The sequence below is a fragment of the Muntiacus reevesi genome, chromosome 17 (assembly GCF_963930625.1).
Source record: "Muntiacus reevesi chromosome 17, mMunRee1.1, whole genome shotgun sequence".
Classification (NCBI taxonomy): domain Eukaryota; kingdom Metazoa; phylum Chordata; class Mammalia; order Artiodactyla; family Cervidae; genus Muntiacus; species Muntiacus reevesi.
In genome coordinates, this window is record NC_089265.1 from 23,593,962 (window position 1) to 23,606,446 (window position 12,485).

Sequence of the window (12,485 nt, forward strand, 5' to 3'; positions counted from 1 at the left end):
AAATACATTCAAGATTAACAATACCTGACTATCCTATATAAGGTTGGTAACTATCTTAGAAAAAATGTTTAAATAGCTTGCCTCTACTCAAAGTGCCAGTCTATAAACTGTTATCGATCTAGGAAGAAATAGTATATAGAGAGAAAGTGATTTAGAAACTTCTATGGCAATTTGACATTGCTCTCATATCCAATTACATTATCAGTGAACTCATGTCTTTGGACAGGGTATAGACCTGTTCATGTCTACACTGACTGCTTATGTTATAAGCTATATGCTTATATAGGTCTGCCATCAACTGGAAATAAAAAGAAACTGGTCCTTTAATAAAGATAGTTTGACAGTTTGAAGAGCACTATTACAGACAACTTTACTTATGCCCTCCAACCATAACTGATTTCACATTTAATATTTATTAAGTCACTCTGATATTAAAAACTTGCCCTCAACATAATTCTGGGTTTTATGTTATTAAAATCAGCTACATAAATTTAGGCCACAAATGGACCAATGATGATGTCATGAACAAGTATTATAATTATTCCAATTCTGTATACCCTAAATTCAAAAAAATAGTACAAAAGAGTATTCGCTAAAGATACAAAATATAAGAATTCAAGGACATAATGGATGCATCTTGCTCCACCTCAAACCCAAAGGGCCATAGAGTCCACACTGCAATGACTGGAATGAACATATGCCGCTCTCCCCTCAAACATACTCTTTTTTGATTACCTGTACCAGGATTCTTGGTCTTTGAGGTGAAGGAAAAGGGATGTTTTGCATAAAATGTGAAATGTGCCTAGAAAAAAATTTTGAAATAAAGACAATTACTTTTCTAAAATACTTCATGGATTTTAACAGATCTTAAATATAATTGATCATCCCGGATTTGACAAAGCCACTTACCTAAAACTTAATAAACAAAAGTCAATGTGCCATTAGAAGTCAGAAAGACGTGATTTTAAAAAGACAGTGACTCCACATCTATTTTTCTGGTTCTCAAAACATTTCCATGACAAAGAGAATTACAAATTGAAGGGAAAACATGTAGAGGTCAGTCAACACTAAAATCAAAACCTTACTTTAGTATCAAAGAAAGTAAAAGTGAAGTCACTCAGTCCTGTCCAACTCTTTTCGACCCCACGGATTGTAGCCTACCAGGCTTCTCTGTCCATGGGATTTTCCCGGTAAGAATACTGGAGTGGGTTGCCATTTCCTTCTCCAGGGAATCTGCCCAACCCAGGGATCAAACCTGGGTCTCCCACATTGTAGGCAGACGCTTTTACCATCTGAGCCACCAGGGAAGTTTCAATTACCTCACCCTTAATTTCTACATCAGTTTAGAAATGTTTTAACTTGAAATGATCATTTGGATTGGTTGGGGTATGTGTGCATCAACAGCTATTTTTCTCTTGGTTATTTGAGAATAAGCATGAAGAACACACACAATGCAACGTGTATGTTTCTTCCTTAGCTGAATTCTCAAAAAGAATTCTCACATTTTTATGTGATCATTCTCACCACCACTCCTTAGTTCTAAATTTGAAGTCATGGATTCTGTAAAGAAGCGAGCAAGTAAAAAGTAGGATGACTGTGATTCTCCTTCCAACTCTTTATGCTTAAAGTTAAGTAAACAATGAAATGTACATATATACATCCAATTTTTCCATCAGACACCCTTCAAATCATTATACATACTTCTCAATGGGAAGAGGATGTGGTCCAGACACAGAAAGTTTGTAGATAAACATGAGAAATTTTCTAAAAGCTTCAAAAAAAGGCCAGTGCGAGAGTAAACAAATGCATTTGTTCGAATTGATGGATTTAGAGATCATTTTCCTCTCCACAGGTGTCAACAGGCCCAGCTGCATAAGCTGTTTTTCTGTTAGAAGTTCTCGAGAATAAGGCTCATAAAACTGGATTGCAGCTCCATATACCTACAGAGTAAAAGAATTTCATGATAAAATTTGAGTGTTTTTTAAAACTTAATTTCTCTCCTCTATTCCAAAAGAACTATTTTCTTAGAGTACATATGACAGATAAAACGAAAAAAAAAAAATCTCAAGCACCGCTGATGGAAATATAAAATGGTTGCAGCTATGGTGGAAAACAGTTGGCAGCTCCTCCAAAAGTTAAACAATTACCATATGATTCACCTATGTACATACCCAAAACAATCGAAAGCAGGGACTGAAACAAATATTTGTACACCAATGTTCATAGCAGCATTATTCACAATAACCAAAAAAATGGAAACCACCCAAACGTCCACCAACAAATGAACAGATACACAAAATGTGGTACAGCCGTCCTTCAGTATTCAAGGGTGGTTGATTCCAGGACCCCCCGCGGATACCAAGATCCATGAATGCTCAAGTTCCTTATACAAAATGCACGAGTAGTACAATCAGCCCTCCAGATCCACAGGTTTGGCATCTACGGATACAGCGGGCTGACTGTATACACACTCACATACAGTCATATACTCATGTATTATTCACCCCTAACAAGGAATCAAAATACTGCAACACAGACAAATCTTGACAACATTATGCTAAGTGAAACAAGCCAGACATAGGAAAACAAATATTATATGATTCCGTTTATATACACTACCTAGAATAGACAAACTGGTAGAGACAGAGAGTAGAAGAGAGGGACATACGGGAGGATTAGAAGCAGCTTCTGTTTCAAGTGACGAGAAAGTTCTGAAAATGGACAAGTGATACTTTTATAAGTCTTATAACTGAAAACAGATAAATGACACTTTTATAAATCTTCTAATGCTATATATGTGTGTGTGTATGTATATACATGTGTACATATGTCATATGTATGTCTGTGTGAATTATATTATATTTACCCTTGAATTTACAAACAACACTCTCGGGATACAATTATTTCAAAGTCATCTCAAGGGTTTTTAACAAGCAATATAACAAAAGCATCTCAAAGAGGCTCTCTTGTTCTCTCCTAGTCAAGGTATATTCGGTAACTCAAGTGTTTGAAGATTTTTAAAAATTCATTTATAATTACTGCTTTCAAAGTGAGAAACTATAAATAACTATTAAACTAGAGAGTTAGCTTACTTGTAAGCAATCCAGTCAATACAGTATTGGCCTTCATTCACTGAGAATTTTACCATATTCCAGACACTGTGCTGGACACTTAACCTTAGTTAATCATCTCACAGTGGTTGAAAACATGAAGGCTGCTCATGGACACAGAAGCATTTTTGTTTGCTTCACAAAAGTCAGCTTCTGTCAGTTACACTTTTCAATAAAACTGAGTATTCTATCAAATATTCTATGAAAGGTTTCAATTTTTAAATTTCCACTAGATCTGTAGCTTTATTTACTTTTTATTTCCTAATTTTTTTGCCATTTCTTTTTTATTTTAAATGATTATTCTTTGTCATTATTACTGTTTATACATGTTTTGAGTTTTTGGAACCTACAAATGCACATGTGCTTTGGAGAATACATACATTCATTTCTCCTGGGATACGCTCAGGTGTATAACTCTTGGGCCACAGAGTTATCTCTTATCCTGTTGACAACGTAGAGGTTGTTTAAATATTCTGAATACAAGACCCTTGTGGAACACATACTGTATCACATTACTTTCTCCTTTTCCACCTTTTTTTTTTTCCTTTTTCACCGTCTTAATGGTACCTTTGAATGAACAGGTGTCCTTAACTTCAATAACGTCCTATTATTCACCTTTTCTTTCATGGCTAGTGCTATGTCTTTCCTTTCTGGATGTTTTCTGTCTTTGGTATTCCATGGTTTTATTATAACATGAAATAAGTGGTTCTATATATATGTTTTCTTTTTTTCTCCTTAAGATTCAGAGTACATCTTTAACCTGAAAACTCAATTTCTCATCAACCCTGGAAAACTTTCAACCAACCATTAGCTCTTAAAATGCTGCCTGTACTCTTTCTAATCTCTCCTTCTGGATTATTAAGTATTTATTGGTCTTTTTGATTGTGTTCTCTACATTTTTAAATTCCTTTTATGTTTTCCTGTGCCACATTCGAGGTAACTTATTTTCCACTTCATTAATTCTTCCTTCATGCATGACTTACCTGCTGTTTAGGCCACTGATTAAATTTTTAGTTTTAAGGAGCATATTTTTCATTTCTAGACACTTCTTTTTCCAACCTGTCTATTCAGTTTTCAAAATATCATATTCTTTCTTTGATGTGTTGAGCTTCTCTCTTAGGTCTTAAATATTTCGACTATATATTCAATTTACAATATCTTTGGTATTATCATTCTATCATTTCAATATCTTAAAGGTATAATCTAGGTCTGTGTCTTATTGATTCTTCCTATGGTACCTATGTCTTCTATCTTTTACTAGAAACTCATCTTGAGTCCTGGGTGTTGGCTGTATCTCTCCAGAGACTTTATATTTGCTCCTAAGAACACTCCAGTGGTATCAGTATCCTGATTCCAATTTTCATGTTGACTTCTCACTTTGGGCATTATAGTACAAAATTTAAATAAAAAATGTATTATGTCTGAATAGGATCCTAACATTCAATAAGACATCTCATATTAAACAGTCTGTGGATTAAAAACATGGGCAAAACTGGTTTAATAAAAGGAAAACATACCTTTTCAGCAGAAGAAGCTGTGAGAACAAAAGTTGAGAAAACTGGTAGTGGGTATTTGCTTTGGGGATCCCAACATTCAATAGTAGCTCCCATCGGAAGGCAGAAGAGAGGGACACATTCTGAGAGTGGAAATGACTCATAGTCCTCTTCCGGGTATCTAAAAATTAAACCTTTTGGAGAAAGAAGATAATGAAAATTTATTTATCCATTGATTCCTTATTTTATTTATTCTTTTTATTTTTCATTCTTTGGCTGCACTGCACAACTTGTGGGATCTCAGTTCCCGGGTCAGGGAGTCAACCCAGGCCCACAGCAGTGCAAGTGCAGAGTCCTAACCACTGCACTACCAGGCAACGTGACAATTTTTTTTAAACTGTTACTTTTAAATAGTTATTAATACGTAAAACATCCTAATAAGACATTTTAATAGCAAATTTTATATGTGAAATATTTATGTGTGAAATTTCAAGATCAACTTTTCTCTTGCCATATCAGAAATGAGAATAACAAATTTAACATTTATTTTTACTCATGGACTTAAGAGTTCACTATAACACTAAAATGTATTAAATATACTAGTTAAAACTCTATTTAACAGAACCATTAATTTATTTCTCCTGCATACTGCCAACATCTTAGAGAATGCAAGAAACATTCAGGGAAATTTACCAACTATTTCAGTTAGCCTCCTATTAAAGAAAAAAATAATAAACTCAGGGAAGGGACAGTACAGCTAAGGCAGCAGAAATTATCTTAGCCCCTAAACTTATTTTGAATGAGCAGCAGTGTAAAATGAATGCAAGATGAAAAGTAAATGAGATAGAAACTCTTGTGACTAAGTACAAAGTATGAGAGATCAAGGAAGCAGGAGGAGGGGGGCACTCTCAGAAGCCAAACAAAGCCTCCTCAGAATAAAACAGCTACATGGCGTCTCTAATCTCTAATACACAGACACTTCTAGATTAAACATTTGAAAATCAGTAGCTGAATTTTAAGTCCAAATTCAGTCTCCAAAACTCTTTATTCTAATATGTATGTCTTATCAAATGCCTGAACAGTTTCACAAAATTTGTTTCTATAAGTTAATTCTGTAAGTTTAAGTGACACTTAACATCTCAAAAAAAATTTTTTTAAGGAAACCGCATATAATCAACATACCACAGCAATATTAACAGTATTACATTTTAAAGTGATACTGAAATTTATAACTGTCAGTTGCTGCCTTTATTTTCATATTATAAATTAAATGGTTTGATTCATTAATATGGATGTCTATTTATGAGGACAAGTAAGATTTCTCATATATGGATCTGCCTGACTTCCCTAAAGTAAAACCTTATTCCAAAAATTGTGCATGACAAAAAGTAATGACACTGCTTCTTTTCACCAAGAAGTATTCCAGTATCTCTTCTATTTACAGCTGGAGCATACCTGTATTTTCAGTTTTTATCCCACCATACCAGTGGGATGAAGAGGTCACACTTAAATCTTTACAGCCCTTGACACTTTACTGTGCAGTAAGAATGTGACGATAGATTTCTCAAACACTTCATGGCAGAAAAGGTTCTCAGGCCCTCCTCTCTTCCATATAGCTGATTCTTTGCAACAAGGGAAAAAGGAAGCAAGTCCACCTCTCATGGCAAGTAACATGTGGTTTCAAATCAGACACACAGAGATAAGAGAAGGAGATATATAAGAAGCAAAGATGCAGTTTGACACCTTTCTGATTGTCAAAATATAAAAAGGTCAGAGAGTACGCATTTTCCACTCAACTATTAAATCTATTAGAGTAGACTAACAGTTTGAATGTTTATTCCACAAATGCTTGTTTGGAATAAAATTTTCTGTTCAATTAATAGTGTATTTTTGTTGGTAAGGGGTAATATTAATATATCCTGTAGTATGAACTTAAGAAAACTTAATGTCTTTACATGCTAAAGTTATAATTAACTCAATTTATGAATAGATCAGTTCCACAAACTGTATAAGGGAGCAAACACTGACTCTTCTAACCAAAATGTTAGTGTGTAACAATTCCTATAGAAATAGAAACCTTTTTTTTCCCCCAAATTTACTTACCAGCTTTATATGCTATAGCATTAGAAGCAGGCACAGACTTCTTATAACACAGAAACACACTGGAACCCCACTGTAAAATATAAATTAGGTTTTAAAAAGACAAAAGAAAAGAAAAAAATAAATAAAAAGACAAAAGAGTGAAAATCAATTGATTTTGTCGAATGTCTTCTAAAGATTTTGATTATTTCTTCAGGGAAGTCTATTTAAAACATGTTTATCAAGCAGACTATATAGTATACAATATAACAAAGCATGAAACAGAAAACACTAAAAGAAAAGGAGTAATAAAAAAACATTGCCACAAAAATTAAACTGATGTGAGGTTTGTTTCAAAAAGTTCAGAACTCTGTAATCATGCAGAGGCTGCCTCTATTTGAAAGAAACAGCACAAAATGGAGGGGATGCTGAACCCAAACTAGGGAAGACTGGGGCCACTAGAGGCTATGAAGTCATTATCTCCAGAGTCAAACTGGTCTTAACAAACAGCCTTGGGTGCATCGGTCAGCTCTGACTATATCATTTAGGCTTTCAGTCTGATTTAAAATATTTTTCAAAATAAACATAACTCAACATAAACACAACTCAAACATAATTTTAGGGTCATAAAAAACTATAAATCCAATGCATATGTTGTATTTTTCTTTTTCACTACAATCCTTTTAAAATAAGGATGAAAACTACAATATCTAAGATAATTAAATAAATATATGCAGTATCTCAACCCAGTCTCCCTGAAGTTGTCCTTGCAGACAACACTGAAACCCAAAAGCTAGTAAAATCTGTACATTAATGTGATGTATTAGCACATACCAAGGGAAAAAAAAAAATCCCTTACTTTAGGTATCTATTTTCTGGATGAAATTATTCTAAAACATCAGATAGCTAAGGATTTTTTAAGTTACAATGAACCATGAAAATCAGAAGGCTAAATTTTTTTTTTAAATCATGACAATATAAACTGAGAGTAAATAATGAACCAAATGATAAAGAGGAACCCAAAAATTTTTTCTTAATTTTCATATGAAATTTCAGAAATGAAACTTTATTCTTACCATTCCACAATTTAAGTTTTTATCAACTTTGCAGAAAGTATGGGGAGGGGTTTCTCCCTTACTGGTTACAATAACACAGATGTCAGTTACAGCCAAAGAATTCTGGGGCCGAATTAAAGGAGCCCTTCGATAAGTGATAAAGATTCTTTGTGAAGTAGTTGAACTATTGTTGACATTGGCACAGCGGCCATAGGGTGTGGCTTGGATCACTTCACATCCTGGAATAAGCCTTTCTTTCCCATCATATAAAACTCTGTATGCAAGAGAAGAAAAAAAATTGACAAACTTATGTCAGGTTAACACTAGTTTTTTCTCCTTGATAACAAAATACATTTTTTTTTTGGTCTCCCCTGTTGTTTCCCAAAACTTAATTACAAACCAACACTAAAATTATTACTTTGGGAATTATAAATCTCTTAACTACTATTTTTTAACAGAACACAATTTCAGAAGTGTAAATAGGATCAAACAATTTTTTTTTAATTGCTTATTATAAGAAACATGAAACAAAAGACAGGCAATACTCCAACCATCCTCAGGTCAATTCTTAGAAGTTTTATCTAATATTCAGATGTTTTCACAAAACTTACTTTCAAAATTCTCCTCAAAATTTTCCCTTTAAAAATTCCTCGACTGAAACCATAAAACACTGTTTAAAGAAATTACACATGAGTTAATAAATAAAAAGAGCTTTCCCTGATGGCTCAGCAGTACAGAGCCTGCAATGCAGGAAACGCAGGTTCAATCCCTGGGTCTGGATGATCCCCTGGAGTAGGAAATGGCAACCCACTCTAGTATTACTGGGAAACACCAGGGACAGAGAAGCCTAGCAGGCTACAGTCCGTGGGCTCACAAAGAATTGGACGTGACTCAGCGATAATCAACAACAACAAAAAATAAAACGTTATCTCATGGTCATGGAAAAGATGACTTAGTATTGGTTAGATATCAACTTTCTGCAAACATATCTACAGGGTCAACACAATTATGATCTAAATCCTAGCTGCTGCTGCCTGCTCTTCTTAAATGAGTTCAGGGCTTCACAAACCCTGATCACATAACCTAACTAGCTCCTTAAAAATATACTTTCACTATAGCTTTTTGTTCTTTTATATTTAGTAAACTTACCTGCTAAGTACAAACAAAAATGAAATCACATTTCAGGCTCTAATGCCTTCATTTCAATATTCTTTTGAAAGGAAATAATCTAATGACTCAGTACAATGCAGAGAAATTCAGTAAGGATGGACAGAAGTACGTACTATCTTAGTACACTTGATCTTCAAGTAACAAATAATAGAACCATCAAGGATTTTAAAATTTCTATTCCTGTGCACCTTAAATAAATTTCACTACAGCAAAAGAAAGTCACCATACCCAATGTCAGTAAGGGGTGGTTTCTCTCTTCCTCTCTTGTAACAGAGAAACAGTTCTGGGCTTTTCAGACTTCCATAGTTCAAGTTTGCCTGGAGACCGGATGGAGTGACTTCAACACAGGTGTAACCTTCAGGTACTGTTTCCCCAGATGATTTGTTAATAACTGCAATGTCTGTAATTGGAGCTTTAGGCCCAGTTGACTTAGTATCTAACCGATTTATTTCTTGATCCAGAAGAGTAGATGTATCAGTGAGACCTGCCACAACGAAGTAGTCCACCACTCTGGGCCCTTTGTTCTCTATCATGGCTGCTACTAGATTTCCTGGGAGAGAGAGAGAGAGAGAGAGAAAATACATTGATTAAATGAAATGCCTTACCCTAATTCACTAAATTAAAATAATCCTGAGTTAACAATAATTAACCAGCATACTTCCCAGTTGGATTTACAAACTGTTGTCATTCTGTAGAAGAAGCTTGTTACGATAGCATTTAATCAATTTTTACCTCCTACAAAGTAGAAGTTTACAGCACGAATTCATCTGTAAGACAACTATGATTCTATCATATGCCTAAGGCCCTGTTAAGGATAATCAAACTATCGGAAGAGGGCCATGGTGCTTTCCTTTCAGCAAAATGCATACATACACACATGAACAAAATGCGTACTATTTTTAAAAAGTCATTCTCTTTTAAGTTACAGAATTCTTAGAGCTAAACTTTACATTTAAACAAATGAATTGAGTTCATCGTGAATTATTCAAGGTCTAACAGGAAAAAAATAAAGATACTAGTAATAAATATAACTGGGTGCCCCTGGTGGCTCAGTGGTAAAGAACCCTCCTGCAATGCAAGAGACACAGGTTCAATCCCTGCGTGGGGAAGATTCCATGGAAAAGGAAATGGCAACCCACTCCAGTGTTTTTGCCTGGGAAATCTCATGGACAGGGCCATGAGAGTCACAAAGAGTTGGACAGGACTTAGCAACTAAACAACAACAAAAGGCAATAAAAATAATTAAACCAGTTTCTTAATTCAAACAGGAATATGCCCGTACAGTTAAAAAACTGAGTAAACACTGGGTAAACTAAGAGTGCTTAAGGGTCAAAACTAAGTGTGTTTAGGGGTCATTAACTATTTCATATATAAATACCAGATACAGCATAAAAAAAATAACCAAAGAAGACAAAATTATATAAAACACATATTAAAAGACACTTAGGTAATATATGGTAGAAATCTAGAGAACATGAATGCTGAGTCAAGATTTCTATTATTTTTAAACTCAGCAACACTAAAAATAAAGTTAAGCTTCTGAGATCTTAAATATTTCTATGGATTTTATGTGTTTCTTAAAAAAACTTTATTAAGGTATAATTTACATATAATAAAATATACATATTTAAAGTGTACAATTTGGTAAGTTTTCACAAAGGTATACACCCATGAAACCATATCACAAATCAAGATAGAGAATACATTCATTGACATCCAAAATACTCTTGTACCCCTTCATCATCCCTCCCTCCCCAGGCAATAAGTGACCTTCTTTGTGTCATTATAGATTCTAGAATTGATATACATCAAACCACACAGTGTATTCTTTTTTGGTCTGGATTCTTTCACTCATTTATGTAATCATTGTGAGATTCATCCATGTTACTATTTATATCAACAGTTCATTCCTTTTTATTGCTGAGCAGTATTCCCCTGGCAGGCTACAGTCTGTGGGGTCGAAAAGTGTCAGACACGGCTTACCGACTAAACAATTAACAACAATTCCATGTCTGAATATACCACAAGATGATTATCCATTCACCTACATTAATAAACATATGGGCTATTTTCAGCTTGGAGCTATTATTTATATAAAGAAAGCTTACATGAATATCCATGTACAAGCCTAACAGACATACACTTTCATTTATCTTAGTCAAATTCTAAGATGGAATGAATGGATCACCTAGTAGGTATATGCAATTCTAAAAAACTGCCAAAAAGTTTTCTAGAATGATTATATTATTTTATATTCCTATCAACAGTATTTGAGAGTTCCAGTCGTTCCACATTCTTTCCAACACTTTAGAAGGTCAGTCTTTTTAATTTAGACTACATTCTATTATGCCTATAGTGATACTTAACTATAGATGTAATTTGCACAGTGGAAACTGTCAGACTTTATTTTTTGGGGCTTCAAAATTACTGCAGACAGTGACTGCAGCCATTAAATTAAGACACTTACTCCTTGGAAGGAAAGTTATGACCAACCTAAACTGCATATTAAAAAGCAGAGACATTACTTTGCCAACAAAGGTCTGTCTAGTCAAGGCTATGGTTTTTCCAGTGGTCATGTATGGATGTGAGAGTTGGAATGTGAAGAAAGATGAGCACCAAAGAATTGATGCTTTTGAACTGTGGTGTTGGAGAAGACTCTTGAGAGTCCCTTGGACCACAAGCAGATCCAACCAGTCCATCCTAAGGGAGATCAGTCCTGGGTGTTCATTGGAAGGACTGATGCTGAAGTTGAAACTCCAATACTTTGGCCACCTCATGCGAAGAGTTGACTCACTGGAAAAGACCCTGATGCTGGGAGGGATTGGGGGCAGGAGGAGAAGGGAACGACAGAGGATGAGATGGCTGGATAGCATCAGCAACTCGATGGACATGAGTTTGAGTAAACTCCGGGAGTTGGTGATGGACAGGGAAGCCTGGCGTGCTGCGATTCATGGGGTCGCAAAGAGTCGGACACGACTGAGTGACTGAACTGAATTGAATAACTGGTGATGTCGACAACCTTTTCATGTGCTTATTCTCCATCCATATATTATTGGATTCTACTTGCTAAAATTTTGTTTGAAATTTTACATATGTTAATGAGGGATATAGTTCTTTTTTTTCCCCCCTTATACTATCTTTAACTGATTTTGATATCAAGATAATGTGATAGTACTGATGTTGAAGCTGAAACTCCAATATTTTGGCCACCTGATGCGAAAAGCTGACTCATTTCAAAAGACTCTGAAGCTGGGAAAGATTGAGGGCAGGAGGCTGCTGCTGCTAAGTCACGTCAGTTGTGTCCGACTCTGTGTGACACCATAGACGGCAGCCCACCAGGCTCCCGTCTCTGGGATTTTCCAGGCAAGAATACTGGACTGGCTTGTCATTTCCTTCTCCAGCGCATGAAAGTGAAAAGTGAAAGTGAAGTCGCTCAGTCGAGCGCGACTCTTCACGACCCCATGGACTGTAGCCTACCAGGCTCCTCCATCCATGGAATTTCCCAGGCAAGAGTACTGGAGTGGGGTGCCATTGCCTTCTCCAGAGGGCAGGAGGAGAAGGGGACAACAGAGGATGGG

At 35.2% G+C, this 12,485-nt stretch overlaps 1 protein-coding gene across 2 annotated transcripts in view; it reads right to left on the reverse strand.

Moving 5' to 3' along the window:
- DENND4C (DENN domain containing 4C) overlaps positions 1-12,485 on the reverse strand; it is a 109,114-nt gene that overhangs the window by 70,051 nt on the left and 26,578 nt on the right. For both annotated transcript variants that reach the window (XM_065908257.1, XM_065908256.1), the window contains exons 2-7: positions 9,136-9,457; positions 7,759-8,011; positions 6,707-6,776; positions 4,628-4,797; positions 1,702-1,940; positions 736-802 (exon numbers count right to left, since the gene is read on the reverse strand). In XM_065908257.1, the coding sequence (XP_065764329.1) occupies positions 736-802; positions 1,702-1,940; positions 4,628-4,797; positions 6,707-6,776; positions 7,759-8,011; positions 9,136-9,440 (1,104 nt within the window). In that variant the 5' untranslated portion in view covers positions 9,441-9,457. The remainder of the gene's footprint in view (positions 1-735; positions 803-1,701; positions 1,941-4,627; positions 4,798-6,706; positions 6,777-7,758; positions 8,012-9,135; positions 9,458-12,485) is intronic.